At 44.1% G+C, this 27,652-nt stretch overlaps 1 protein-coding gene across 6 annotated transcripts; it reads right to left on the reverse strand.

Moving 5' to 3' along the window:
• Positions 1 to 590: 590 nt before the first annotated feature.
• On the reverse strand, positions 591 to 27,652 carry PAQR5 (progestin and adipoQ receptor family member 5). 6 transcript variants are annotated; one of them, XM_077263219.1, is made up of 9 exons: positions 27,005 to 27,154; positions 26,368 to 26,479; positions 26,158 to 26,285; positions 17,599 to 17,804; positions 16,568 to 16,694; positions 14,087 to 14,131; positions 8,695 to 8,791; positions 4,024 to 4,168; positions 591 to 1,421 (listed from the first exon to the last, which is right to left on the reverse strand). In XM_077263219.1, the coding sequence occupies exons 2-9, from the start codon at positions 26,416 to 26,418 to the stop codon at positions 1,180 to 1,182; spliced, it is 1,041 nt and encodes a 346-aa protein (XP_077119334.1). In that variant the 5' UTR covers positions 26,419 to 26,479; positions 27,005 to 27,154; the 3' UTR covers positions 591 to 1,179. The 6 variants fall into 6 exon arrangements, with proteins under 6 accessions (XP_077119334.1, XP_077119336.1, XP_077119333.1 ...); XM_077263218.1 differs by lacking the exon at positions 27,005 to 27,154 and adding an exon at positions 27,536 to 27,652 and having other exon boundaries at positions 1,032 to 1,421; XM_077263216.1 differs by lacking the exon at positions 27,005 to 27,154 and adding an exon at positions 27,532 to 27,562 and having other exon boundaries at positions 1,032 to 1,421.

Consider the following 27,652-nt stretch of genomic DNA (forward strand, 5'->3'; position numbering starts at 1 on the left):
TATGGAATATCTACATCATATGCCATAAACATCCCATATATGTGGACTTCACCTATTTGGCTTCCAAAAATCACTCAGCAAGCATGCTCAGCTTTCCTTGGAACTCCAACAGAAGAGAAAAGAGAGTTGTATTGGCATGGCCACCTCTCCATTCCCAGCAGCGCGAGACGGTGTGCCCTTCCCAAGATAGGCGCAGGTCTTAGAGGTAGAAGTGTCACATCGATCATACAGGATATGCCATAAACACCCATAATAGGACACCCCTTTAACTTTGGTGTTTTTTCTTTGCAGCAGTCTTCATTCATTTCAGTGGTGCACCACAACATCTCCGACTGCGGCTTTACCAAACATTTCAATGTTATTTTCCGAGTTGTTCCTATGTTGAATGTAAGCACACGTATGTATGTAATAATACATTGGTACAGAAGATCCATTTCTGGGCCTGTGGGAGATAAGCAGTCATCGCAGACATCTGGCTGCAGCTTACTCCATTGTTCTCATTGAAAACGCATATTAACTGAACAGAGTATGCATAGGATTGTGAAATAGGGAGAGGAACCCATTGGCCTAGTGCAAGGGCACCTTATGGCATGCCAGAAGATAGCCAAGGATACGTGTAAGGAAGTCTGACTAGTGAGGCCTCCGTTACTTACTGTTCTACCTAAGAAACTGCTGCCTACATTTGGTAGACCGTCACTAATTTCTCTAATGCTTTGATGGCACAGTTATCATCTGGCATCTTTCCATTCACCGTCTCTGCAGTAGGTTTTCTAAGGCAACGAGAGTTCATAGAAATATTTGAATATGGATTTTCATAGATAAGAAAAATATAATTCACATCCAGTCCTTCATCCTGACAATATGCCAGGAAATCATGTAGCGATGACCCCTTTGTATAGTTCTTTCAGTGCTCTGCAGACCTGTATTGTCCATGGAGTGCAAGGGATAAACATGGTGCCAGGGTAAAAGGTAGTGCAATCCTTGGGACTCAGTGGCACATCAAATGCATAGGACATTGACTGACTCTTCAACTGAGTGGAGTGTTTAGTTTCTTGCTCTTTTTTATAAAGCATACAACATCCTGGACCAACAAACTTTGCCATCAAAAACTTTTTCCAAAAACAACTATTGCACCGTCCATCGCGTCGGGCTCAGATCAGATAGCGTATCCAAAGCACCTCAATTGTTTTTTCTATTTTCTTGTTCCTTCGGCTTCCAGTACAGAGCCCACGAATAAACAGCAATAAGCAGCAGAGAAGTCAACATGGCTGAGCCCCAGACTCCCAAAGTGCCAGATGGTGATGGCATAAAGCTATGGTCCAGGAGCCATTTCTTCCTTAGATTCATATCCATAATCAACGCTTCCATCTGAAAATAGGTTCCCATGATGCCAAATACATGAAAGAGCTGGTGACTGTGACCTGGGATTGAAGAACAGAGGGGTTTTAGAAAGGGTGTTGCGGGTTAATTGAAAACCTGATCTCATGATGTGTTATTGCACTAACATTGTATAGCTATGGACAGCCAAGAATTTTCTTTGAAGGTGTTCATCAGGAAAATAATATTAATGTGCTAAGTACTCTCATATGAAGACTCTGGACTTAAGGGGCAGTGACTTTTTTCTTTATATCCTATATAAATGGGGCAGAATATGTACATGAATCCTAATATATACTATAAGGGCTTGTTCACACTGCATTGTTTGTCCGCCATGCGCACTCAGCTTTTTCATTAACCTTTTCACTTGATGAGTAGGAATGAGCAGACTCGTAGAAGCTCAGGTTCTGGTACCCAACCTTCACTCCAAAGTTCATTTTGGATACCACTACTGTACCCAAACTTGAACCTAACCCAAACTGAAAACAATGGGGACCTGGACTTTGGAGCTGGAAAATTCTCTCTCTCGACTTCTGGGAGAAGTTCGTGTTCAGAGTTTAACACCGGGTACGGACCCTCGAACTTTTAAGTTTGGTATCGCTCATCTCTGTTGATGACTAATGGTCTGCAAATAAAAAAAAAAACCAGTGCATTTGGTGCAGACAAAACTCGCCCAGTCAAGTGAATGATTCAGGAAAAAAACAAGAAGACTGCACACTAATGGCATCTGTGAGCTGTATGTCTTTCACACTTTCCATCACGTGGAATAAGTAAACGTCATATATCGGGTGTTCGTGTATGAAGCAGGCTCAGGAGCTGAACCCGATTCACACAGAGCATGTGCCAGCCGTGCTATGTAATTGGCACCTGCATCTAACAGCAGCGACCAGAGCTAGCGCTGATCACTGCTGTTTAACCATTTAGATGCTGCTGTCAATTCCTGACAACAGCATTTAAATAACTGTTACATGTGCACATTACTATGGCAGCAAGGAAACCAATCGCCACCATCTAGGTAATACTACAATTTGAGAAAGGTTTAAAAAAAAAAAAAAAAAAAAAAAATTGTTTGTTTCACTAAGTTTCTCTTTTTCAGAAGTTCTGTAGTTTTGTTTTTAAGACCAGTAAAATATAAAAAGATGATATAAGTTTGGCATCTGCATAACCAGACTGAACTTAAAGGGCCACTGTCACCCCCTCCAGCCGTTATAAACTAAAAGAGCCACCTTGTGCAGCAGTAATGCTGCAGTCTAACAAGGTGGCTCTTTTAGTTTTTGATTCCGTTATTCCCTCAATAAAGCGTTTTAAAATTTGCCCTAACTACCTGTCTGTAGACCTGGAGGCGGTCCGAAGCCTCCTCTGTGAATCTCCCAACGGCCGTCACTCTTCTCTTCTGGGGATGTGGTCGCCGCCCCCTTCGCGCTGTTTCTTCTTAAATCCGGCGCCTGCGCTGTGCGTGCCTGCCTGGGACAGGCGCAGTCTTCATTGTCCGTCATAGGTCAGATGCAGGGTGCCTGACTGCGCCTGTGCGGGCAGTGCGACCACCCTGTTGCTGAATCCCCGCCCCGCACTGTGTTATTCATTATGCACAGTGCGGGGCTGGGGTTCCTGGGCATGCGCACTGCGCTGTTCAGACGCTCCCCCAGCTCAGACGCTCCCCCAGCTCCCCCGCCTTCCAGCGTTGTTATTTGCGGCTGCTTCATTCCAAACGCTGGCAAGGAAACCTGTATATTACGGCAACGCTGGAAGGCGGGGGACCGGGGGAGCGTCTGAACAGCACAGTGCGCATGCCCAGGAACCCCAGCCCCGCACTGTGCATCTGACCTATGACGGACAATGAAGACTGCGCCTGTCCCAGGCAGGCACGCACAGCGCAGGCGCCAGATTTAAGAAGAAACAACGCTCAGGGGGCGGCGACCACATCCCCAGAAGAGAAGAGTGACGGCCATTGGGAGATTCACAGAGGAGGCTTCGGACCGCCTCCAGGTCTACAGACAGGTAGTTAGGGCAAATTTTAAAACGCTTTATTGAGGGAATAACGGAATCAAAAACTAAAAGAGCCACCTTGTTAGACTGCAGCATTACTGCTGCACAAGGTGGCTCTTTTAGTTTATAATGGCTGGAGGGGGTGACAGTGGCCCTTTAAGAAACATGTTTACTCCGCAAACTCAAAACCCAAAAAAGCAATGACAGAATTGTCTTTTTTTTCATAATTTCATTCAACTTTGAGATTTTTTTTTCGACTTTTCAACATATTTTTGACAAAGTCTGCAAAATACAACTCGTCCTCCAAACAAGAAGCCTCATACGGCTATGTTATGTTCCTTGGAACAAGAGGAGAGAAAAATGAAGGCGTGAAATTGAAAAATACATGCTTTTTCTTGGCAGAGCATGCATGTCCATGGTGCAATCAAGAAAAATAGCTAAGGACTGAATAAGCCAACAAGTATGTAACTTGCATGGCCAACTTTCCATTATGGGTTGCTGTAAGTAGACCCAGGAGGGACCTAACCTCACATAACGTTGCCATTTCACAGACAAAGAAAGAACAATCCTATAACGTGAGGACGATCGCAAGCTTGTAGGAAAGTCCATGATATGGTCACCAAACCAGAGTGCGCCTGTTCACACAAGTTAATGACTTACCCACATAATCAAATCGTCCTGGGGCAAGCCTCTCTGGGAGATGTGTAGCAAACAGAAAACCGGTGAGCCAGGCGAGGATGGAGTGCCAGATGTGCATGGTGAGCGCGGCATTGTGCGTGCAGTCCTGACCCGAGCACAAGAATAACTGCATGCAAACAGACAAGAGACATAAGTGAACATAAACATAAGACTGTTTTCAAAAGGATGTGCAAGAAACTCATAGACTGTGTGCACAATTATTGGGCAAGTGAGTATTTTGACCATATCATCATTTCTATACAGACTTTCCAACTTCAAGTACTGCTATGGGCTGGTATTAAAGGTTAACGAGTTGGACCTTTTTGGGTTGAAGATAGACTCAAAATCAACTCCCAAACTTGCCAATCTTTCGGAGAACCTTTTTTCAGACAGTGGTACAGGGAAAAGTCTGCATGTTTCAAGAAAACCACTATTTTTATGCCAGACGATGCTCCATCACAGCATCGAAGTCTTCACTGCTCGGTTACCAGTGAAGGCCTTGAAGATGAAAGAATAATGACATGGCCCCTTCCTCACCTGACTTAAACCCTGTTGAGAACTTTGTTGACCTTTTTACACTGGAGTTTTATTGTGAAGGAAAATTGCCACCGCTCTGAGTAGTGTCTGTAAAACTGTGATTGGTGCTGCCCTAAAAGTTCATCATCAACTTTAGTGAAAAGAAGGGTGGCTATATCGGTCACTGATATATAGTTTTTAAATGTCAGAAACCTATTTTGTACAAATGTATATATATATATATATATATATATATATATATATATATATATATTTGTCTAAGGGCTACTTCCGTCTGTTTGTCTGTAAGGGAAATCTCGGTCGCTGATTGGCCCCTCCCTACTTCCATCCAGTCAGTGCCCCCTCCATACTCCCCTCCAGTCAGCACCCACATAGCGTTTTAGGACTGCGCTACACCGCCGCATAACGCGGTGTAACGCAGTCCGTTAACGCTGCCATTAACCGTGTAAGTGTGCCTAACTTTTTACTATTGATGCTGCCTATGCAGCATCAATAGTAAAAACATATAATGTTAAAAATAATAATAATAATAATAAAAAACAAACATTATATTCTCACCTTCCGCGCCAGCCTTTCCCGGTCCTCGCGACGCTCCGGTCCCAAGAATGCATTGCGGCAATGACCAGACATGACGTAGCGGTCTCGCGAGACTGCTACATCATCACGTGTTATTGTTTCAAGGCATTACTGGGAATGGAGCGTCGCGACGAGCATCGGTAGAGGCCTGGCCTGGATCCGGGGGCCACCGGAAGGTAAGTATATAACTATTTTTTATTTTAATTGTTTTTTTTAACAGTGATATGGTGCCCACATTGCTATATACTACGTGGGCTGTGTTATACACTACGTGGGCTGTGTTATATACTGCGTGGGCTGTGTTATATAGTACGTCGCTGTGCTATATACTACGTGGGCTGTGCTATATACTGCGTGGGCTGTGCTATATACTACGTGGCTGTGCAATATACTACGTGGACTGTGCTATATACTACGTGGGCTGTGCTATATACTACATACATATTCTAGAATATCCGATGCATTAGAATCGGGCCACCATCAAGTTCCTTAATAATTGTACATGCAATGTGTGCACGGGCACACAAGATAAAGCTGGTCTGGGGAACAATCCGATATGTATGGGGTCCTCCATACTGTACCGGCAACAAATGTCAGAGAAAGAAGCATTGGGTCCCCTTTCATGTGTTGGACTCTAGGTAGATTTTGGCATTAATTCAATCGCTAAACTGCATGGAATCCACTATCACATGAAAAGGGTTTCTGAAACCTCATTCACACGAGTCAGAAAGTTTCCACACATATCATTGGATACATAAGGAAATGCTGATGATTACTGTAACTCCATGAAATAACAATGGGGCTATTCCTTGCATGAATCTGCTGAAGTACTGAGGGATTCAGCCTTGGATTTCTGTCTTGTAAATCGGATTTTACTCTAACATTTGAACATTTTGGAAATGTAAGATACCTAATCCTTCCATTTCCTCTGTCCACTGAAATAAACATACAGGTTCAGATTAACATGTTATTTTGGTGTCGGGAGCGACCACTCATTAGGCTGACTATCTCAAGTGTAAAGTCTCCTTATCAGTGTGGATTTTTTCTTTATCTGAATCCATTTTGAACCAAAAAATGAATTATATCAGACGGGAGTAGAAGATGCATTTCCCTCCTTCCTTTAATAGAAGTACCGTAATACTATAAAAAGAAAAAAAAGTATTGGGACACCTACACATTAAACCCACAGGGGCTTTTATGAACTAACTTCTAAATCCATAGTCATTAATATGCAGTTGGTTTTCCCCTTTGCACTTATAACAACTTCCACCCTTTTGGGAAGACTTTCTACAAGATCTTGGAGGTGTCTGTGGGAATTTTTGCTTATTGATTTAGAAGATTATTTGTGAGATCAGATACTGATGTTTCATGACTGAGCCTGGCTCGCGATTTTCATTCTGTATCATTCCAAAACTGTTGGGATGGTGACCAGGTCAGGGCTGTTTGCAGGCAGTCCACTTCTTACACCAAAATTGCCCAACCATACCATTATGGAACTTGCTTTGTACTTCTCACAAAGTTGGAGGCATACAATTGGCAAAAAATGTCTTGTATGCTGAAGCATTAAGAATTCCCTTTACTGGAACTAAGGGATCTAGAGCAAACTCTGAAAAACAAGCCCATAGTATAATCCCCTCTCCACCAAAGTTCACAAATGGCACAGTGCAGTCAGGCAGGTAACGTTCTCCTGAGATTCGACAGACCCAGACTCGTTCATCAGATGCCAGATAGTGAGCCATGATTGCTCAGGTCACAGAACATGTTGCCTCCTCCAGAGTCCAGTGGTTTTACACCACTCTATCTGACGCTTGGCATTGTGCTTGGTGATGTAAGACCTGCATGCAACTGCTCAACTATAAAAACACATGCCATGAAGGTCCCATCAATGGTGCAGTTTTTGTGCTGATATTAATGCTAGAGGAGGTTTGGAGATCTGTAAGTTTACATGGGCTCCACTTTGTGGCTGAATTGCTGTGCTTCCTTCCACTTGTCAATAATTCACAGGTGATCGTGGAATATTCAGAAGGGAAGATGCAGCGCCCCAGAGTCCTGGTCGTTGCAGTAACGTCGCTCTGCCACTAAGGGGGGTGATGTTACGTCTGATTGCACTAAAGGAGTTTCTCTGACCAGGTAACACTCACATTACACTTTACACTCCGGCCACCAGGGGGAGTGGTTCTATCTAGTAGGCCACTCCTCACACTCTGGTAAAACTGGGGGTTGGACAGGAAGACAGGGAGAGAAGTAACTGGGAAGAGCTAGAGAGAGGACCTGTCAGGGATGGGATCCTGGCAGACTCCTAAGAAAGGAAAAGAAGCGAAGTTTATGGTGCCGAGTGAGAAAAGCAGGAATACAGCAAAGAGGCAATAGGACCAGAAGGAGTTGTGCTGTAAGACCGAGGCAACATCCTTCTGAGGCGCAAACAGTCGGTGGCCGGAACGCCGAGAAAGTAAGAGACTTTAAGTATTACTTCAAACCACGGCAGGGCAGCCAATTATAGGTTGGCTGTCTCACACATATCACCTAAGCAGACAACGGAGGCAGCTGTGGGAGAGGGGCGACTCTAGAGTCCCGGAAGAACTCCAGGCCTACCCCGTCATACGGGTGCGTCCTACCATATCACCTGGGGGACGGAGAGAGAACGAACATCAGAGGGAGACAGAATCAGTTGTGAGAACTATCCCGGGGTGCTCAGCAGGGAAGGACTACAACACATAGGCGCTAGAAGGTAGACGCTGATTCTCACCTGTCAAGGGAACTCTGGATGTGCCTTTGGACCGGCCGGTCTCAGACAGCCCGGTTAACAGTGCTCTGGATTGGCTAACTCGAAGCCTTCAGTAAAGAGGAAAAGAGACTGCAACCTGGTGTCCTCGTTATTTACTGCGACCTGCACCACATCATAACATCATCACCATATCACCCCCACCTTTCATTGTACGCCCCTCAGCAGGGTCACGGACCGGGTCTAGCCACCGTGACAACCCCAGAGCAGAGACTCAGAGGCCCGGTACCGGGTACCCCTCGGCCCTGCGGCAGTGGGGGCGCTACAAAGACATTTTGTGAATGGACTTGTTACGCTGGCAAATCCTAATACAGGACCTCTCTGGTATCAGGGAGCTCTGCCCCACCAGCCATTCTGTCAGGAATGTTAGGTGAGGCAGACGGCATGACGAGGGGCAGGATCACATAAACCTTTGATAATGGGGCTGGATAAAAAAAAACCTGCATTCAATGAATAAGGCCAACTTCCCACTAGGCGTTTTTTCAGCTTATTTTAATACAAATTTTCAGCTGTGCTTTACAATATTAGAAACCTCATGCATACACATTGATTTTTTTTATCATCAGTATTTTGTGCTTTTCGTGTTTTTTTTTTGGACAATAGAGCATGTCACTTCTTTCAGCATTTTTGAACTTACCCATAGTAATACAGTGTGTATTTATATGTCACTTGCTTTTTTTGTGAATATTTGCTACCTATGAAATGACAGAAATATCATAACTTCCCCTCCCAATCCGCTCCTATGATCCAAGCCTCACCCGATAATACAATGGAATGCTGTCAAACAGGTACGGGTATGCAAAGGCCGTTACCCGCAGCACCTTGCTGAGCCGCGGACGCCCCTCCTCTGGAAACCTGCAGAGAGAATTATTGGACAGTTAACCTGGTGCCATACATGAAATATGTGCAAACCTACACCCCCATCATCACACAGAATGATCGGATACACGGCTGATTTTCATATTAGTGAGGAAAAGAATTAATTTGTTAATAATTTCATTTATAGGATTGACCCCAATTACTGGACATGCACCACATTGTGAGATTTATCACCGTAAAGCCCACCTGTCAATGAGATATGGCGGAGACTATTTGTCTAGATGACGGTCAGATGTAGTAGAGGGATTGTCCTCATTATGCTTGGACCTTGTTTGTCTGCTTTTGTAAACTCTATAAATACCATGGGTTTTTTTGGACTATAGGAGGCACCACAAGGTTTATATAGTAGACAACAGGAAAAACATATTTTCTACTTATTAAAACTTTACTGTTGGTATAAAAAGAGGGGATAATAACGCTCATTATATAATGCACTGGGGTAGAATAGGGAGGAAACAGATCTCTGGTTATTGTTTCTCTGCAGTGTGTATTATACACATATAGGGTTTGTGCGGACATTCAGCATTCACAGCCAAAAAAAATCTGCACGCGTTGGCAGGAAAAACGCAGCCTAAAATACATGTGTTTTTTGATGCGTTTTTCCCATTCAATAGCATGGCGGAAATCTGCAACAAAGGCGCTGAACAAATTGACATGCTGCAGATTTATATCTGCTGCAAATCTGCAAGGAAAAAATAAGTAACGTGCATAAGGGTTCAGGAATCTCATTCACATTGCTGGTATTAGGAAATACTTCAGGTTGTGCCAAAATTGTGCAGAAAAATCACGACAAAAACGCAATGTGTGCACACGCCCATATAGTACAGCACGCATATTTACACTTCCTGCAGCGCACACCTATACACAGCATTGCTGCATGCACCGGACTCGCACACTTAGCTCTGATAGTATATATAGAGAGGGACAGATCTACATATATACTGTATACACACTCAGTGCTCAGCATACATAAATGAGTACACCCCCTTTGAAAAGTAAAATCTTATTCAATATCTCACTACACGCAAGAATAATTTCAAAATATTTGACAAGACTGCGCTTCATAGAACATTTTTTAACACATATCATGAGGATAAGGTTAATATAATTTTCTTTTCAGAATGATCAGTTTTACTCAAATTAGTTGATGCAAAAATGAACACACCCCACATCAAAAATGATTACATCTAGTATTTTGTATGACCTTCATGATGTTTAAGGACAACATCAAGTCTTCTAGGCATGGAATGAACAAGCTGGCGACATATTTGCAGTGCCCCAGGGTCCTGGTCGTTGTAGTAATATCATTCTCCTCTAGGGGGAGTGATGTTACGTTTGGAGGCAATAAAGGAGATCTCTTTACCAGGTATCACAAACATGCAACACAATTCATACTCCAGTCCACCGGGGGAGCTATGCTCCTATTTATTAGAGCACTCTTGACAATTAGGTAAAACTGGTGGTCTGGATAGGAAGTTAGGCAGAAGCTGGCTGGGCTTCACCCAGTGAGCTGCTTTCTGAGCTCCGCTCAGGTAGTTGGTCCCTGACAGGGGTGGAATCCTGTCAGAGGCCTAGACAGAAGGCCACGGAGCTGCGCCTGCCCCACGTGCGGCAGCTCCCAAGAAAGAGACACGAACAGCGAACTGTATTGTAGAGGGTGAGAAACGAATTCATAGCAAAAGGAGAGGAAACCAGAAGGAGTTCTGCCCTGCACAGGCTGCCTCCTTCTGAGGCGCAGGATCCGGTAGCCAGAACACCGAGGGAGCAACAGTCCTTTATGCCTTGCTCCAGAGACCGGCAGGATAGCTAATTTCAAGTTACTGATCCGCCCTATACCCCGGAGACACGGTGGCAACTTGTGGGGGCCGGGGCGTGCTAGAGTCCCTGTAAAAAGCCTCAGGCCATCAGTCATACGGGTTTGTTCCTATCCATCTGGGGGACAGAGAGAGAGACATAACATCTAGAACATCTACAACAGTTGTGAGGACCTTATGAGAGGCTAAGCAGTAAGGTACTACAACACCCAGGCGCTAGAGGAAGGCTACTGATTTCCACCTGGATAAGGGGACTCTGGACTTGCCTCCAAACCGGCAGGACTCTGCCTGCCCTGTGATCTGTACCCTGGACTGTGGATGCTGAGGCCTTCAGTAAAGGTAAAGAGACTGCAACCTTGTGTCCTCGTTCTTCACTGCGCCTCACACCATCCACCATCTACACACAGGGAAGCCCTGGGGATACACTTCACCTGTGGGAAGGTATACCATCTAGCTGCCATAACATAACCCCAGCGGACCCCTAAGCAGCGTCTGTCACCCTGACCGAATACCACAGGTGGCGTCACGAACATTATCCCTTTAAAGACCTTTCCCCTTTTAAAACAGACGTCCCGAGGGCCACGGACCGGATCAGCCACAGTGACATCCCCCTTGAGAACCGAAGGACCCGCTACCGAGTACCCCCTAGCCCTTGGGGGCGATCCATATTGCTACATCTATCTTTTTTTCCACTCTTCATGAACGACCTCTTTTAGAGACTGGATCCTGGATGGAGAGTGATGCTCAACCAGTCTCTCCAGAATTCACCATAGATTTTCGGTTGGGCTCAGATCAGGAGACACTTGGCCGCTGAATCACGATCACCCTGTTTTTCTTCAGACATGCAACAGACATGTGTTTTGGGTTGCAAAATAACAAATCTTGCTTACAATCAATGGCCCACATTTGTGGGAGTGTTTTGTAGTATGGTATCCCATAGAAAGTATGGATTCTGAAAGCAAACTAAAGGTTTTCTGACAAATCTGCTGGAGTGTACTCATTTATGCTGATCACTGTGTATACACACACATATACAGGTCTGCTACATGTGCACACAGCTCTGCTGCATGCATACACAGCTTGGTTGTACATATGCACACAGATGTGCTGCACATATGCATACAGCTTTGCCAAAAACACACAGAACTTTGCTTCACATAGAGCTCTGCTATACACACACACACACACAAAGTGCTCTATTATATATACACACACGGCTCTATTACAAACACACAAAGCTCTCCTACATATACACACTGCTCTGCTACATACACACACACACACACACACACACACACACACACACACACAGTTCTGCTACATACACACACACAGCTCTGCTACATACACACAGGTGTATGTGATGGTCCTAGCAGCTTTTTCTCATCCATGCATTAATCAAATGGAAGTGTTGAGAAAGAGGTGAGAACAGTTCTGTCAGTGATTGAGAAGGACACAGTCTCAGAGATCTCCTCGATCAGAGAAAGCTGTCTCTGGACTATGAGGGTATGTTCACACGTTGCGGATTTTGCTGTGGATTCGCAGCAGTTTTTCATGAGTTTACAGTACCATGTAAACCTATGGTGCACATGCTGCATAAAAAAACATGTGGAAACGCTGCGTTGTTTATTCCGCAGCATGTCAATTCTTTGTACGGATTCCGCACTGCTTTACACCTGCTCCATAATAGGAATCCGCAGGTGTAAAGCCGCAGGTGGAATCCGCACAAAAATTGCGGTAAATCCGCAGTAATTCTGCAGGAAATCCACAGTGCGGTTTACCTGCGGATTTACCACAATCAGTCTGGAAAGATCCACAGAGTAATCCGCAGCTTGTGCACATACCCTAAGACGTGCGCACTTTTTATTAAAAAATGTCTTGCTAGAAAGTGTGTCTTAGGCCGGTTTCACACGTCAGTGGCTCCGGTACGTGAGGTGACAGTTTCCTCACGTACCGGAGCCACTGACACACGTAGACACATTAAAATCAATGCATCTGTGCAGATGTCATTGATTTTTTGCGGATCCTGTCTCCGTGTGCCAAACACGGAGACATGTCAATGTTCGTGGGAGTGCACGTATTACACGGACCCATTAAAGTCAATGGGTCCGTGTAAAACACGTAGTGCACACGGACGTTCTCCGTGTGCCGTGCAGGAGACAGCGCTCCAGTAAGCGCTGTCCCCCCCACATGGTGCTGAAGCCGCGATTCATATCTTCTGTGCAGCAGCGTTTGCTGTAAAGAAGATATGAATAATCCATTTTTTTAGTGGTATTTCGTGTTTAAAATAAAGCTCCATGTCCCCACCCCCTGTGCGCCCCCCCGCTGTTCTGAAAATACTAACCCGGCTCCCTCGTTGGCTGTCGCTGCTTCCTGTCCTGGCCGCACCTTCTACTGTATGCGGTCACGTGGGGCCGCCGATTACAGTCATGAATATGCGGCTCCACCTCCCATAGGGGTGGAGCCGCATATTCATTACTGTAAATGAGCGGCCCCACGTGACCGCATACAGTAGAAGCTGTGGCCAGGACAGGACACTGCGAGGGAGGCGGGTGCGTATTTTCAGAACAGCGGGGGACCGCACAGGGGGTGGGGACATGGAGCTTTATTTTAAACACGAAATACCACTAAAAAAATGGATTATTCATATCTTCTTTACAGCAAACGTTGCTGCACAGAAGATATGAATCACGGCTTCAGCACGATGCAGGGGACAGCGCTAAACTTTAGCGCTGTCTCTCCTGCATGGTCCGTGTGGTACCCAGGCGGCACACGGCTGCCGCACGTGTGCCACACGGATGGCCTACGTGAGCTCACGGACACACGGACATGGATAACTCCGGTACAGATTTTTTCCGGTACCGGAATTATCTGGACGTGTGAGACTGGCCTTATAGTCTAAAAAAATACAAAACGTAAATATTGTTTGTAGAAGGGCGAAGTAGAATATATGTTTTAAAGCTTTGGGCCTAAACTGTAGATGGGTGTGTCAGTGGCTTCAGATTTAGGCTGCCGTCACATTAGCAGTATTTGGTCAGTATTTTACATCAGTATTTGTAAGCCAAAACCAGGAGTGGAACAATTAGAGGAAAAGTATAGAAACATATGCACCACTTCTGTATTTATCATCCACTCCTGGTTTTGGCTTACAAATACTGATGTAAAATACTGACCAAATCCTGATAGTGTGATGTAGACTTACACAGTAAATATTGGATTAATGATACCTGCTTTGGAAAAGATTTCTTTGCATGGAAACCAGAAATCCATGTAAATATGACAGGTGCCCTTTAATCCATTCCTATTCCATATAATGGACAATATGAAGTGTGGGAGTGCTGGACTCGTCATCAGCTGGAAACACTGCACCTTGATAGATTTGCCCCAGATTGGTATCCTCAGACATTACACATAGATCGTCAGGGTGTGGAGATAACACTACAAGTCCCATATTTACCTTTCTATCAGGTGCAGGTTATAATGCAGAAAAGGAAAACCCAGCCTGTTGGTGATAGGTGAATAGTAAGTGTCCAAGGCCTCGCACTGGTTCAGGGACTGGACATGGTAAATGACAGCAAATAATACACACCCAATGGTAAACGGTCTGGTGTCAGAGCTCATCGTAACCGTCCACAGGTTTACCTTCTTTTTTTCTCTCAATTTGTCAGAAGCCCTGAGTGATGTGAGACAGGCTTGTTGCTAGGACATACTGCCTGACAACTGCGAGTCACTAGGCATTAACCATTGTATCCACAGCCGGTTTGTCGCAGACTATGAAGCTGCTCAGGGAAAAGCTGGTACGGAGCTATAATAAAGAGTAACTTGCACCCTGGCACTGCCGACCTCAGACTACGTCATAAATTATGTTAGCAGTGTGGTCAGATTTTGGAAAATATGGACCCTCGGAAAACATTGGATTTACTAATCCAGTCTCATTAGTAGACAGTCTAAACTTAACTAGACAGTCTAAGGGCTCACTCACACCACCATATTTTCCATCCAATGTTATTCTATGGGGTCGCGCACATATCAGTTTGTTTTTTTTCATTGGACTGATCCGGTCCAAGGAGAAAAAAAATAAAAGCTCAAACTTGGACATGCTGAGATTTATCTACCAGATCGCACTCGGTCTTGCGAGTCAATGAGTATGCAGAAATCATCGGACTGCATTAGGATGACATCTGAGTACAGTCTGATTTCTGCGCACTGACAGAATGGAGAAGATGGAGAAATTTTGTTCTCCATCTACGAGGCGTACATTGTGATCCGAATGCCTCATCTGAGAGAATCGGATCACAGTATGCGGACAATCTGATCAGAGTTTGATCATAGTGTCATTTTCATCATAGGGCAAATTCTCTCGGATGAGAAAATCTACGTCCGTCTTACCCCGGCCTTAAGAATGGCCAAATTTAATTGGTGCGTGGTGTCATATTTTATTGGTGTCATATTTTAAGCCATGACTCTTCCCACTAAGCCATGTCCTTTTTACCCTAAGTCATACCATCTAGACCTAAAATAATTAATAAATGTGGCACACACAATAGTTTTTTGGCACAAATCCTACTAAATTCTGGACAATTTAACCTTTTAAATCACCCCCATTTTCTACTGCCCAGGATGTAAGGCTTTCCTTCTTAGTTTGCTGTTCTCTTCCCATTTTAATATACTCTAGAAAGGAAGGGCAACTTGCTGGTGCCACCATTGCGCCTAGAACCTCCAACATGCGTCCCTACAGCTAAGCCAAAGGCTAGAGTCTTATTCAATATCCAAAGGAATAGATTACAGATATTACTCAGTAAAATGGTGGATATGATTTTTCATCAATGCTATGGTTTTTTTTTCTGTAGGGCATTTGTTTAATTATACCTGGATTAGCTGTTTTGATTGCTGATTTATTCTAAGAGATCTTGCCATATCATTTCTTACTGTGCTGCTGATTTACATTTATTGTTGTTCTTTCTTACAAATGTTTTTTGTAAAAACTACATTTACAGTATATATTGTGTCTTTTGTAGTCTTAATGTTTATAAACCCTGAATGATCACAGAAAATGGGTGGCATCAACAGCGTGCAGGAGACAAGGGTCAACCAGTGACCATCGGAGTATAAACCCTTTTGGTGTGTTCACACTGAGATTTTTTCAGCAGTCAAAAAAGTCTGTTTTTGAAGCGGAAGACGCTTCAGAAATAACTCCTTTTCTTTGACGTTTTTCTAGCGTTTTGTTCTCTTTAATCGTGTTTTTTGGTTGTTTCCTGAAGTGCTTGCTTTGTTAACATTTTTATACTCCATCGTTTTTGGTTAACATCTTTATATTAGTGCTTTTCTGATCTTTTCTGACATTTTTTTTGCTTTACCTTCTATCGTAGCATCTTCCTAGAAAAAAGCCTTAAGGCTGGACATGATCATTTTTTTTCAATGCTTGGCGCTTTTGAAAGTCTGAATCATTTAAAAAAAAAAAACACTCAAAAGCCTGAAAATATGAACAGCAAGTTGTTTTAACCATAAAAATTATTATTAAAATTGTCTTCAGAATTTTTTGGATTGCCTCATCTGGTAGAATATCAGAGGAGACCCACTGATAAAACACCAGGAAAAAAAACCATGGTATAAACATGCCCTTTGACTCCATAAAACAGTGACGGGGCATTGCTCAAATCTGCAGAAAACCACCATTCATTCAGCAGTTAATGAACGACCCACATAGCCGTATATGCTATGTAACATGAGCTGCATATGCCACAAGCTACACTATAGAATTAGTACCAAACGTGGGTCTGAATATCTGAAATATTCTAATTTGCATTCGACAGTATATCATAGAGGCGCTCTGTGGTGCATGAAGGCTTTACAGTCATTATAAGGTGGTCCCCATCCTGTCCAGAGTGGACTTTACAGTAGGTGCAGCATATATACTTTATCCTTGGTGTAGACATACCTGGAATAGCAGGACATTCCAGTGCTGATGACAGTGTTGAGAACAGCCCAAGATACAAACCAAAGGTGGAAGGTGCTGTTCACCCATCGATCTGGGAAGATATATGCAGAGTAGGCAATGGCTGACCCTGAAATTAGAAACAAAAACATAGCTCACAAGGAGAACTGAACTTAGAGCCCCGGAGCAATAAGCCAGCAAAGAAATTGACAACAGGTGATGGAATGGAAATACTGTTTTTTACAAGTTAAAGTGCTCATACACCTCATTTTGGCCATCTCCAGGAAACAGGAAGACCCCGTTGTCTCTTAGACACCTTTGATATCAGGTGTAATTCCAGGAAAACAAGATGGATCGGACACTGAAATTAAACAAGACCAATCTTTCTTTTCCCCTGCCTTCAGAAAGAGTCAGAAGACCCCCATACACATGGAACGGTTGACCCCTCCAGCTAAAAACAGACGGTTCAGATGACTTTTCTCCATTGTGCATTGGGTCTTAACAGCAAATTAAGACCTAAGTGGCTAGATGAAGACATAAAATCATGCTAAAGCAAACCTGGCTCACAGAAAAAGTAATTTTGCCCACAATCACCAATAAGAGCACAGATTTTTGCAGAAATTTCAATTGTAGACAAGGTAGTAATATATTAAGAGACAGATTTGATACGTGGGTCTCATTAAATATTAAATTAATGCAACTTGACCACATCTACACAGACAAAGATACTGTAGAACTGAAGTCACCCCTCACAATATTGTGAAGCACTCCCCTGCTGTAAGCACACCCCACCACTTTGATTGACAGCTCGCTCTGCACAGATGCACTGCAGAGCTGGCCATCAATTAAAGTGGTGGGACATGCTTACAGTCGTCGCTCACCGTGGTGACTGAAGCTGCTCCGGCACACCTCTGTGACTGAAAGTTGGCGGCTCCTGGAACTTTTCAGTAATGGTCATGGGAAAGGTGGTAACCGAAGTGCATATTAAAGCCACTTCTTATATAGAATATGAAATATGTGAACTATTTTCATACCAAGGCTGTACAAGCTCAATGCTCCATAGTCCAGGAAAAAGCAAATGTGCCGGGCTTGGGTGGACATGACACTGAATGTATGAGCACAGGTGGACATCAGTGGGTAGATGCAACAGGAGAGGAGGTAGACACACAATGGCCACAAATATGGATCATGTAAGAAACCAGGAGAGAGAAGAAGTGCCAGCGTTCGCCATAGGAAGTACCTGTCGGGACAAAAACACTCTTCTTAGCCTTCTGTAAGTCAGGGATCAATGACAGCTATATAGTATGCAGTATGCTCTGAGTAAACCTGTGGTCTATGGTACTATTGTGATGCATCTACTGATTTTAGGGTCTTTATTAATCATTTTAATATATAATCTGCCTGTCTACAAACAAAGCATAAAAGCCTGCTCATACCAATATTAGAACACCTTGACAGTCTATTCTTTACTTTAGATGTATGTGGCTACCTGCAAGGATTGTGGCTGCTAAGATCAGAAAAATCAGAAAACTAGAAAAGAGACTTCAAGAAGCAAGAATGCCCAAAGCTGGGTAAGTATATGGTTAAATTGAGATGTAAAAAGGATTCTATTAAGGAATGTTAATCACAGCAAACAGGACAAGAAATAAGGTAATTTCCAAAACGGTTTCAGAGGTTGCAATCAGATCTGGGCACTGGAGAGTGTTGTGTACCAAATGGTCCATTTACCCAATATGAAGAGACCATTACTACAAATGACACAAAGGTTTCTGGGCCCCAAAACTTTGTTGTTTTTTTTTTCTTGGGGCCCATTAGTTTAAAGTTATGCCTCTGTACACGTCCATTGCCAGCATTAGTACTGAGGCAATCTTAAAAGGGAACCTATCAGCAGCTCTAGTGTCACCAACCTAGTTAAGTTGCTGAGTGGGGTCATACAGTTCCAGCACACCTTACTGGTTGAAAATGGATTTTCAAAATCAAATTTGAATCTTTATGTGGATAATGGGGGCCGATACTCAGCAAATGCACCAGTTACTCCCTCAACTGTCACTGCTGTCTGTTTAGCACTACTTAGCGTGATAGTGCTGAACATATGTCAATCAAGACTACAGCATGGCACTAGGAGGAGGATCAGTGCACTGGCTGGGAATATTATGGATGATAGGTGTACTAGCTGGGAGTCAGCCCACCCTTTGTGCACTTGTAGCCTCAGTTACACAAGCATGCAACTTTTTTTTTTGTTCAAGCTTGATTTAAAAAGTCCCTGTACAATAGATTACAGAGATCTCTATTTCCTTTTTCTGGTGAGGCCAAGTAGTTATGTTTGCATGAGGCTGGCCGATCCCAGATGTGATGACCTGACCCAACCACCTGGTCTCCTGACCCGTGCTAACTGCCTCATATATACCTATGAAGCAGTTAGCTCAGGTCAGGAGACCAGACAGTCAGTGTTGTGGATTCTGTTTGTGGGCTCCCTCTGGTGGTTACTGCTGGTACTGGGTGACTTTGGTGGGTTGCGGCCTTTGGTTTCCACCTGTCCATCAGTGGCTGGGTGTTTCCTATTTTACCTGGCCTTTCTGTCATTCCCTTGCCGGCTATCAATGTATTCAGATGTGCTCTGTTTGGTTCCTGCCTACCTGCTCCCAGATCTTTCAGGATAAGCTAAGTGCTGATTTTCAGTTGTTTGGTTTTTTGTCCAGCTTGCTTATTATGTCTCTATGCTAGCTGGTAGCTCTAGTGGACTGAGGTTCTCCCCATGTGCCATGAGTTGGCACATGGGTTCTTGTAATCTCAGGATGGTTTTTTTGATTAGGGTTTTTTGCTGACCGCTCAGTCCCCTTTTGTATCGTTCTGCTTTCTAGTTTACAGCGGGCCTCAATTTGCTAAAACTATATATATCATCTCTATGTGTGTGCCTTCCTCTCATTTCACCGTCAATACATGTGGGGGGCAACTATATCTTTTGGGGTTCATTCCTCTGGAGGCAAGTGAGGTCTTTATTTTCTCTGCAGTGCTAGTTAGCTCTTAGGCTGGTGCGTGGCGTCTAGAACCAACGTAGGCACGCTCCCTGGCTATCTCTAGTTGCGTTTGTCAGGCGTAGGGCAGCGGTCAGCCCAGGTTCCATCACCCTAGAGCTCGTCCGTAATATATTTGTACTTTGCTTGTCCTGTGCTATCCCTAGCCATTGGGATTCATGACAGTATAGCCGGCCCACAAAGTGTTAATTGTTTGGGCTGAAGCAGGAGAAAGAGAAGTGTTTAAGGGAAATTTATTTATTTATTTTTTTTTTTTTTTCCCTTCAGAGTTTTGCTGCCTAGCCCTTAATTGCTGTCTAGCTGCTTCTTACCTCCTCTTAACCCTTGAATGGCTCTGATCTTAGCTGTTTAACATGGATGTCCAGAGTTTGGCTTCCAGCCTGAGTAATCTCGCGGCAAAAGTTCAAAACATACAGGATTTTGTTGTTCACACTCCCATGTCTGAACCTAGAATTCCTATTCCAGAGTTCTTTTCTGGAGATAGATCTACCTTCCTGAATTTCAGGAACAATTGTAAATTGTTTCTTTCTTTAAAATCTCGCTCCTCTGGAGACCCTGCTCAACAGGTCAAGATTGTAATATCTTTCCTGCGGGGCGACCCTCAGAATTGGGCATTTGCATTGGCACCAGGGGATCCTGCATTGCTCAGTGTGGATGCGTTTTTTCTGGCATTGGGATTGCTCTATGAGGAACCTAACCTGGAGATTCAGGCTGAAAAGGCTTTATTAGCCCTCTCTCAGGGGCATGATGAAGCGGAAATATATTGTCAGAAGTTTCGGAAATGGTCGGTGCTTACTCAGTGGAATGAGTGCGCCCTGGCTGCAAACTTCAGAAATGGTCTTTCTGAGGCCATTAAGGATATTATGGTGGGGTTCCCTACGCCTACAGGTCTGAATGAGTCTATGGCTATGGCCATTCAGATTGATCGGCGTTTACGGGAGCGCAAACCCGTGCACCAGTTGGCGGTGTCTTCTGAACAGGCACCTGAGACTATGCAATGTGATAGAATTCAGTCCAGAAGTGAACGGCAAAATTATAGGCGGAAAAATGGATTGTGTTTCTATTGTGGTGATTCAGCTCATGTTATATCAGCATGCTCTAAACGCACAAAAAGGGTTGATAAATCTTTTGCCATTGGTACTCTGCAGCCTAAGTTCATTTTGTCTGTGACTCTGATTTTTTCACTGTCTTCCATTTCCGTCGATGCCTATGTGGATTCGGGCGCTGCCCTGAGTCTTATGGATTGGTCATTTGCTAAACGCTGCGGTTTTAGTCTGGAACCTCTGGAAGTTCCTATTCCTCTGAAGGGAATTGACTCTACACCATTGGCTATGAATAAACCGCAGTATTGGACACAAGTGACCATGCGCATGACTCCCGTTCATCAGGAGGTGATTCGCTTCCTTGTACTTTATAATTTACATGATGTACTAGTGCTTGGTCTGCCATGGTTACAAACTCATAATCCTGTCCTGGACTGGAAAACAATGTCTGTGTTAAGCTGGGGATGTCAGGGGGTTCATGATGATGCACCTCCGATTTCAATCGCTTCATCTACTCCTTCTGAGATCCCTGCGTTTTTGTCTGACTATAGGGATGTTTTTGAGGAGCCTAAGCTCAATTCGCTCCCTCCGCATAGAGATTGTGACTGTGCTATAGAATTGATTCCTGGCAGTAAGTTCCCTAAGGGTCGTTTATTTAATCTGTCACTGCCAGAGCATACTGCTATGCGGAATTATATTAAGGAGTCCTTGGAAAAGGGACATATTCGTCCATCTTCGTCCCCTCTGGGAGCAGGTTTTTTTTTTGTGGCAAAAAAAGATGGTTCCCTGAGGCCTTGTATAGATTATCGCCTTCTGAATAAGATTACAGTCAAGTATCAGTATCCATTGCCATTATTGACTGATTTGTTTGCTCGCATTAAGGGGGCTAGGTGGTTCACTAAGATAGATCTTCGCGGTGCGTATAATCTGGTGCGGATAAAACAGGGTGATGAGTGGAAAACCGCATTTAATACGCCTGAGGGCCATTTTGAGTATTTGGTAATGCCTTTTGGACTCTCCAATGCTCCGTCAGTCTTTCAGTCCTTTATGCACAATATTTTCCGTGAATATCTGGATAAGTTTATGATTGTGTATTTGGATGATATTTTGGTGTTTTCTGATGACTGGGTGTCTCATGTTCTACAGGTCAGGAAGGTGTTTCAGGTTCTGCGGGCCAATTCTCTGTTTGTGAAGGGCTCAAAGTGTCTCTTCGGAGTCCAGAAGATTTCTTTTTTGGGGTACATTTTTTCTCCTTCTACTATTGAGATGGATCCCGTCAAGGTTCAGGCGATTTGTGACTGGACACAACCTACATCTGTTAAGAGCCTTCAGAAGTTCTTGGGGTTTGCTAATTTTTATCGTCGGTTCATTGCTAATTTTTCCAGTATTGTTAAACCTTTGACTGATTTGACTAAAAAGGGTGCTGATGTTGCTGATTGGTCTCCTGCGGCCGTGGAGGCCTTTCAGGAGCTTAAGCGCCGGTTTTCTTCTGCTCCTGTGTTGTATCAACCAGATGTTTCACTTCCTTTTCAGGTTGAGGTTGATGCTTCCGAGATTGGAGCGGGGGCGGTTTTGTCACAGAGAAGTTCTAATGGCTCGGTGATGAAGCCATGTGCATTCTTCTCTAGAAAATTCTCGCCCGCCGAGCGCAATTATGATGTGGGTAATCGGGAGCTTTTGGCCATGAAGTGGGCATTTGAGGAGTGGCGTCATTGGCTTGAGGGTGCTAAACATCGTGTGGTGGTCTTGACTGATCACAAGAATCTCATTTACCTTGAGTCTGCCAGGCGTTTGAATCCTAGACAGGCTCGTTGGTCGTTGTTTTTTTCTCGTTTCAATTTCGTGGTTTCATACCTGCCAGGTTCAAAGAATGTGAAGGCAGATGCTCTTTCCCGGAGTTTTGTGCCTGACTCTCCTGGAGACTCTGGGCCTACTGGTATCCTTAGGGATGGGGTAATATTGTCCGCCGTATCCCCAGACTTGCGACGTGCATTGCAGGAGTTTCAGGTGGATAAACCGGATCGTTGTCCACCAGAAAGACTGTTTGTTCCGGATGATTGGACCAGTAGAGTCATCTCCGAGGTCCATTCTTCTGTGTTGGCTGGTCATCCTGGAATATTTGGTACTAGAGACTTGGTGGCCAGGTCTTTTTGGTGGCCTTCCTTGTCTAGGGATGTGCGTACCTTTGTGCAGTCTTGTGAAGTGTGTGCTCGAGCTAAGCCTTGCTGTTCTCGGGCCAGTGGGTTGTTGTTATCCTTGCCCATCCCGAAGAGGCCTTGGACGCACATTTCCATGGATTTTATTTCTGATCTCCCGGTTTCACAGAAAATGTCCGTTATCTGGGTTGTGTGTGACCGCTTTTCTAAGATGGTTCATTTGGTGCCCTTGCCTAAGTTGCCTTCCTCCTCTGAGTTGGTCCCTTTATTTTTTCAGAACGTGGTTTGTTTGCATGGGATTCCGGAGAATATCGTTTCTGACAGGGGATCCCAGTTTGTGTCTAGATTTTGGCGGACGTTTTGTGCCAAGATGGGCATTGATTTGTCTTTCTCGTCTGCATTCCATCCTCAAACGAATGGCCAGACGGAGCGAACTAATCAGACCTTGGAAACTTATTTGAGGTGTTTTGTTTCTGCTGATCAAGATGACTGGGTTGCTTTTTTGCCACTGGCCGAATTTGCTCTTAATAATCGGGCTAGTTCTGCCACGTTGGTCTCTCCTTTTTTTTTGTAATTCGGGGTTTCATCCTCGTTTTTCCTCTGGTCAGGTGGAGCCTTCGGATTGTCCTGGAGTGGACGTGGTGGTGGACAGGCTACATCAGATTTGGAATCAGGTGGTGGACAATTTGAAGTTATCTCAGGAGAAGACTCAGCAGTTTGCTAATCGCCGTCGCCGCGTGGGTCCCCGACTTCTTGTTGGGGATTTGGTGTGGTTGTCTTCTCGTTTTGTCCCTATGAAGGTCTCTTCTCCTAAGTTCAAGCCTCGGTTCATCGGTCCTTATAGGATCTCGGAGATTCTTAACCCTGTATCTTTTCGTTTAGATCTCCCAGCATCGTTTGCTATTCATAATGTGTTCCATCGGTCGTTGTTGCGGAGGTATGAGGTGCCCGTTGTTCCTTCGGTTGAGCCTCCTGCTCCGGTGCTGGTGGAGGGAGAATTGGAGTATGTTGTTGAGAAGATCTTGGATTCTCGTGTTTCCAGACGCAAACTCCAGTATTTGGTTAAGTGGAAGGGTTATGGTCAGGAGGATAATTCCTGGGTGGTCGCCTCCGATGTTCATGCGACTGATTTGGTCCGCGCCTTCCATAGAGCTCACCCTGATCGCCCTGGGGGTTCTCGTGAGGGTTCGGTGACCCCTCCTCAAGGGGGGGGGTACTGTTGTGGATTCTGTTTGTGGGCTCCCTCTGGTGGTTACTGCTGGTACTGGGTGACTTTGGTGGGTTGCGGCCTTTGGTTTCCACCTGTCCATCAGTGGCTGGGTGTTTCCTATTTTACCTGGCCTTTCTGTCATTCCCTTGCCGGCTATCAATGTATTCAGATGTGCTCTGTTTGGTTCCTGCCTACCTGCTCCCAGATCTTTCAGGATAAGCTAAGTGCTGATTTTCAGTTGTTTGGTTTTTTGTCCAGCTTGCTTATTATGTCTCTATGCTAGCTGGTAGCTCTAGTGGACTGAGGTTCTCCCCATGTGCCATGAGTTGGCACATGGGTTCTTGTAATCTCAGGATGGTTTTTTTGATTAGGGTTTTTTGCTGACCGCTCAGTCCCCTTTTGTATCGTTCTGCTTTCTAGTTTACAGCGGGCCTCAATTTGCTAAAACTATATATATCATCTCTATGTGTGTGCCTTCCTCTCATTTCACCGTCAATACATGTGGGGGGCAACTATATCTTTTGGGGTTCATTCCTCTGGAGGCAAGTGAGGTCTTTATTTTCTCTGCAGTGCTAGTTAGCTCTTAGGCTGGTGCGTGGCGTCTAGAACCAACGTAGGCACGCTCCCTGGCTATCTCTAGTTGCGTTTGTCAGGCGTAGGGCAGCGGTCAGCCCAGGTTCCATCACCCTAGAGCTCGTCCGTAATATATTTGTACTTTGCTTGTCCTGTGCTATCCCTAGCCATTGGGATTCATGACAGTCAGGCCCAGGTCTTCTTATCTGAGCACCGTCCGTGTTTTACAGATGTGTGTGTGTGAAGCCCTCCTTACTGATAGGTAACCTTGCAGACCATAAGCCAAAAGTGGCCCTAGCTTGGCTTTTCAGATCCCATTTTAAAAAATAAAAATCACCCTATGTTATAGGATTTAGGACGCATTGATATTCCAAAAACTTAAAGGGGTTTTCTCACAAACAAAGTACGGTACATTTTAATGGATAGATCTTTGAATATAAATAAGTTCCACAGTTTGTTGTGTTAAAACAAATGTACCTGTGCTGAGATAATGTTGGAAAATGGTGTGATCATAACACAGCTCCTGCACAGGGGAGGAAGAAAAGGAGTATACAGACATTACAGCACGGGATCACAGCTGATTCTTTTGGTGAGGTAAAACATTTCACTGCCTGTTTTTAATCAATGTTTTACCTCAAAGAAAGAACCATCTGTGATCCCGTGGTGTAAAGTCTGTACCCTCTTTTGCATCGTCCCCTGCCCAGGAGATGTAATATGATCAGAACGTGTTCCTGTATGGTCCGACACGACCATTACAAAGTACATAGCAGGGAAACAATTATAAGATAATCTCATGACAGGAACTTTTTTTAAAAACACATCCAATTGTGGAAATTATTATTATTCCAAGATCTATTGATTCAAATGTTAATTAAAATTAATTTTTGTTAGTGGTAAAACCTCTTTAAGGTGCATTTTCACTGAAAGATAATTGCGAATGAGCATTCTTTGACGTACTTGTTTCACAATTATTATTTAGTGCTAGCAGGCTGCCGATCACCCGACGAACAAGCCAAACACTTGTTCATTCTTTTGTTCAGCACAAAAGGTCATCGTTTTGGCTGATGCACCGTCATATGTAGACAGGACTTGCGCTGCCGAGAACTATGGCAGCCTATGCGCACTGAGCCATCCATTACAGACTACAAAGTGCACATCCTCTACATTGGTCTGCCTGGCTATTGGTCCATGTAAACTGACCCTTAATCCTCAAATCAAAAACATTTCCAGATTTTAGTGGCTTCGGCCACAAAATTAATGTTAGAAATGTTATCTCATTTATGTCCTCATTGATCTATGGATAACAATCTCCAATACTAATCATTAGACATCACTTACAAAGAGAAAAGAAGAATTGTCAGTACAGAAAGTGATCTCCAGTGTTGGATTGAGCAGATATAAATATCCAAAAAGAATAGAACTGAGCATAGAAGAAAGGTGAAGGATCTGAAAAAGAGTGATGGAGGATAGTTAGGGGCATTCAGGAAAGTTTAAGAAGTTATAATGGTTTGAAGAATATTATGATATTAACTAAAAATAAATGTTCTGTAATTGTGGATGAAATGTACAAACTTACCAAGTAGGTATAAAATGTGTCCAAATATTTAGGGTCTCATTGGTCATTTGAAAGAGACTTAGGACACAAGCAGTGGCGGAGCTTGGAGGGGAACGATATCCACAAATAATACCGTCTTCATGAAATACCTGCGGTCAAAACATAGAATAGGTTGTGCAATTGTCACATAAAAGGTACATGTTCTACTGTGCCAATTTTACCAGAACTCACCTTGGGCACCTGGTGGACATTTAGCAGTCTGGGTAACTTCCAGGTCAGCATGGCGGGAGCTCTGTAATGATCCTTTTCTTGTCTTCGGTGTTTTTTCAGTTCTTCTAGTGCCCTGGTAACACAGTAATGACAAAAATGTTATAGACCGCTCTCCTTACTGTACTCCAGTAGCCTCCTGGCTGCTACTCCCTTTATCACACCCAACACTATATACCTTATGTGTTTGCTCAGTTATCAAAGTTACAGTCTTGTGACCCTGGAATAGGATAAACTGACAGCTACAGCTGATGTCAGTTACTGTAGGTAATTGAATGGCGGCAAAATTGAGAAGATCAGTATTTTCACCCTACAAGGATGTGTAGGTTTAGCAGCGAAGATTTGTGTGAAGTGCAGCCAGGAGACATCCTGACATTGTGCACTCAGATATGAATCATGTTTATTCTTCTGTACATTAGATGCTGCAAGACGCAACCGCCCAGGGCACGCCAGGGGGCACTTACTACACAAAGCTTTTACAAGAGCTAGAATATAAATTCGTACTCCGTTGCCAAGAAGCGAAAGGGTTTTTTCCCCCCTTTTAAGCGGGTTTAATAAATAGTTTTCCTTAGAAAATGAACACACGCTTACAGCTTCTTACCTTGCATACCACCCTAATGCTTCTGTAATCTCTCTCGGCACTCAGTGCCAGGCGCCTGCTGACTTTATGAATGGAGCCTGCTCAGCGCTCTTGAAGGTTTTATTGCTACAGATCTAGGTGTTCCTTCATCCCCTTCACATTAATGTGTGTCTAGGAGGTATTGTTTGTAATTCAAAGTCATGTCCTTAGAGGATGTAAATCAGGAGGAACATTTCATGGGTTAATAAGTAACTGACTGAGAGGGGATGGGCTAGTTAAAGTGTAATCTGGAGAGCAGATCCCAAACTAGACCCATATGTACCAGCACATACCTGCTGTATTCTTGGCTTCCTGACAGCCTCTGCCCCCCAATAAACTAAGATTTCACCATGCAGAATGAAGGCGTAGGCCTTTGCAATATTCATGGGAACAATAATGCAATGAAAACAGCAAGTAGCAGATAACAGCAATCCCGCAAAGTGTGTACATCCTCTCAAAGACTATATACAGTTCTTCAATGTCAGGTTGCACAGCGTCTTAGCACATACTCACTCAGGGCGCACCAGGAGGACATAGTCTTTTTCATCTTCTGACTCTGCAATTTACTATTACTCACTCCCTTTGTCAGGAGTTCTGTCAGTGTCTTTGCCTTTTCCCTCCTCTTCTGGC

Source organism: Ranitomeya variabilis, chromosome 5 (assembly GCF_051348905.1).
Source record: "Ranitomeya variabilis isolate aRanVar5 chromosome 5, aRanVar5.hap1, whole genome shotgun sequence".
NCBI lineage: Eukaryota > Metazoa > Chordata > Amphibia > Anura > Dendrobatidae > Ranitomeya > Ranitomeya variabilis.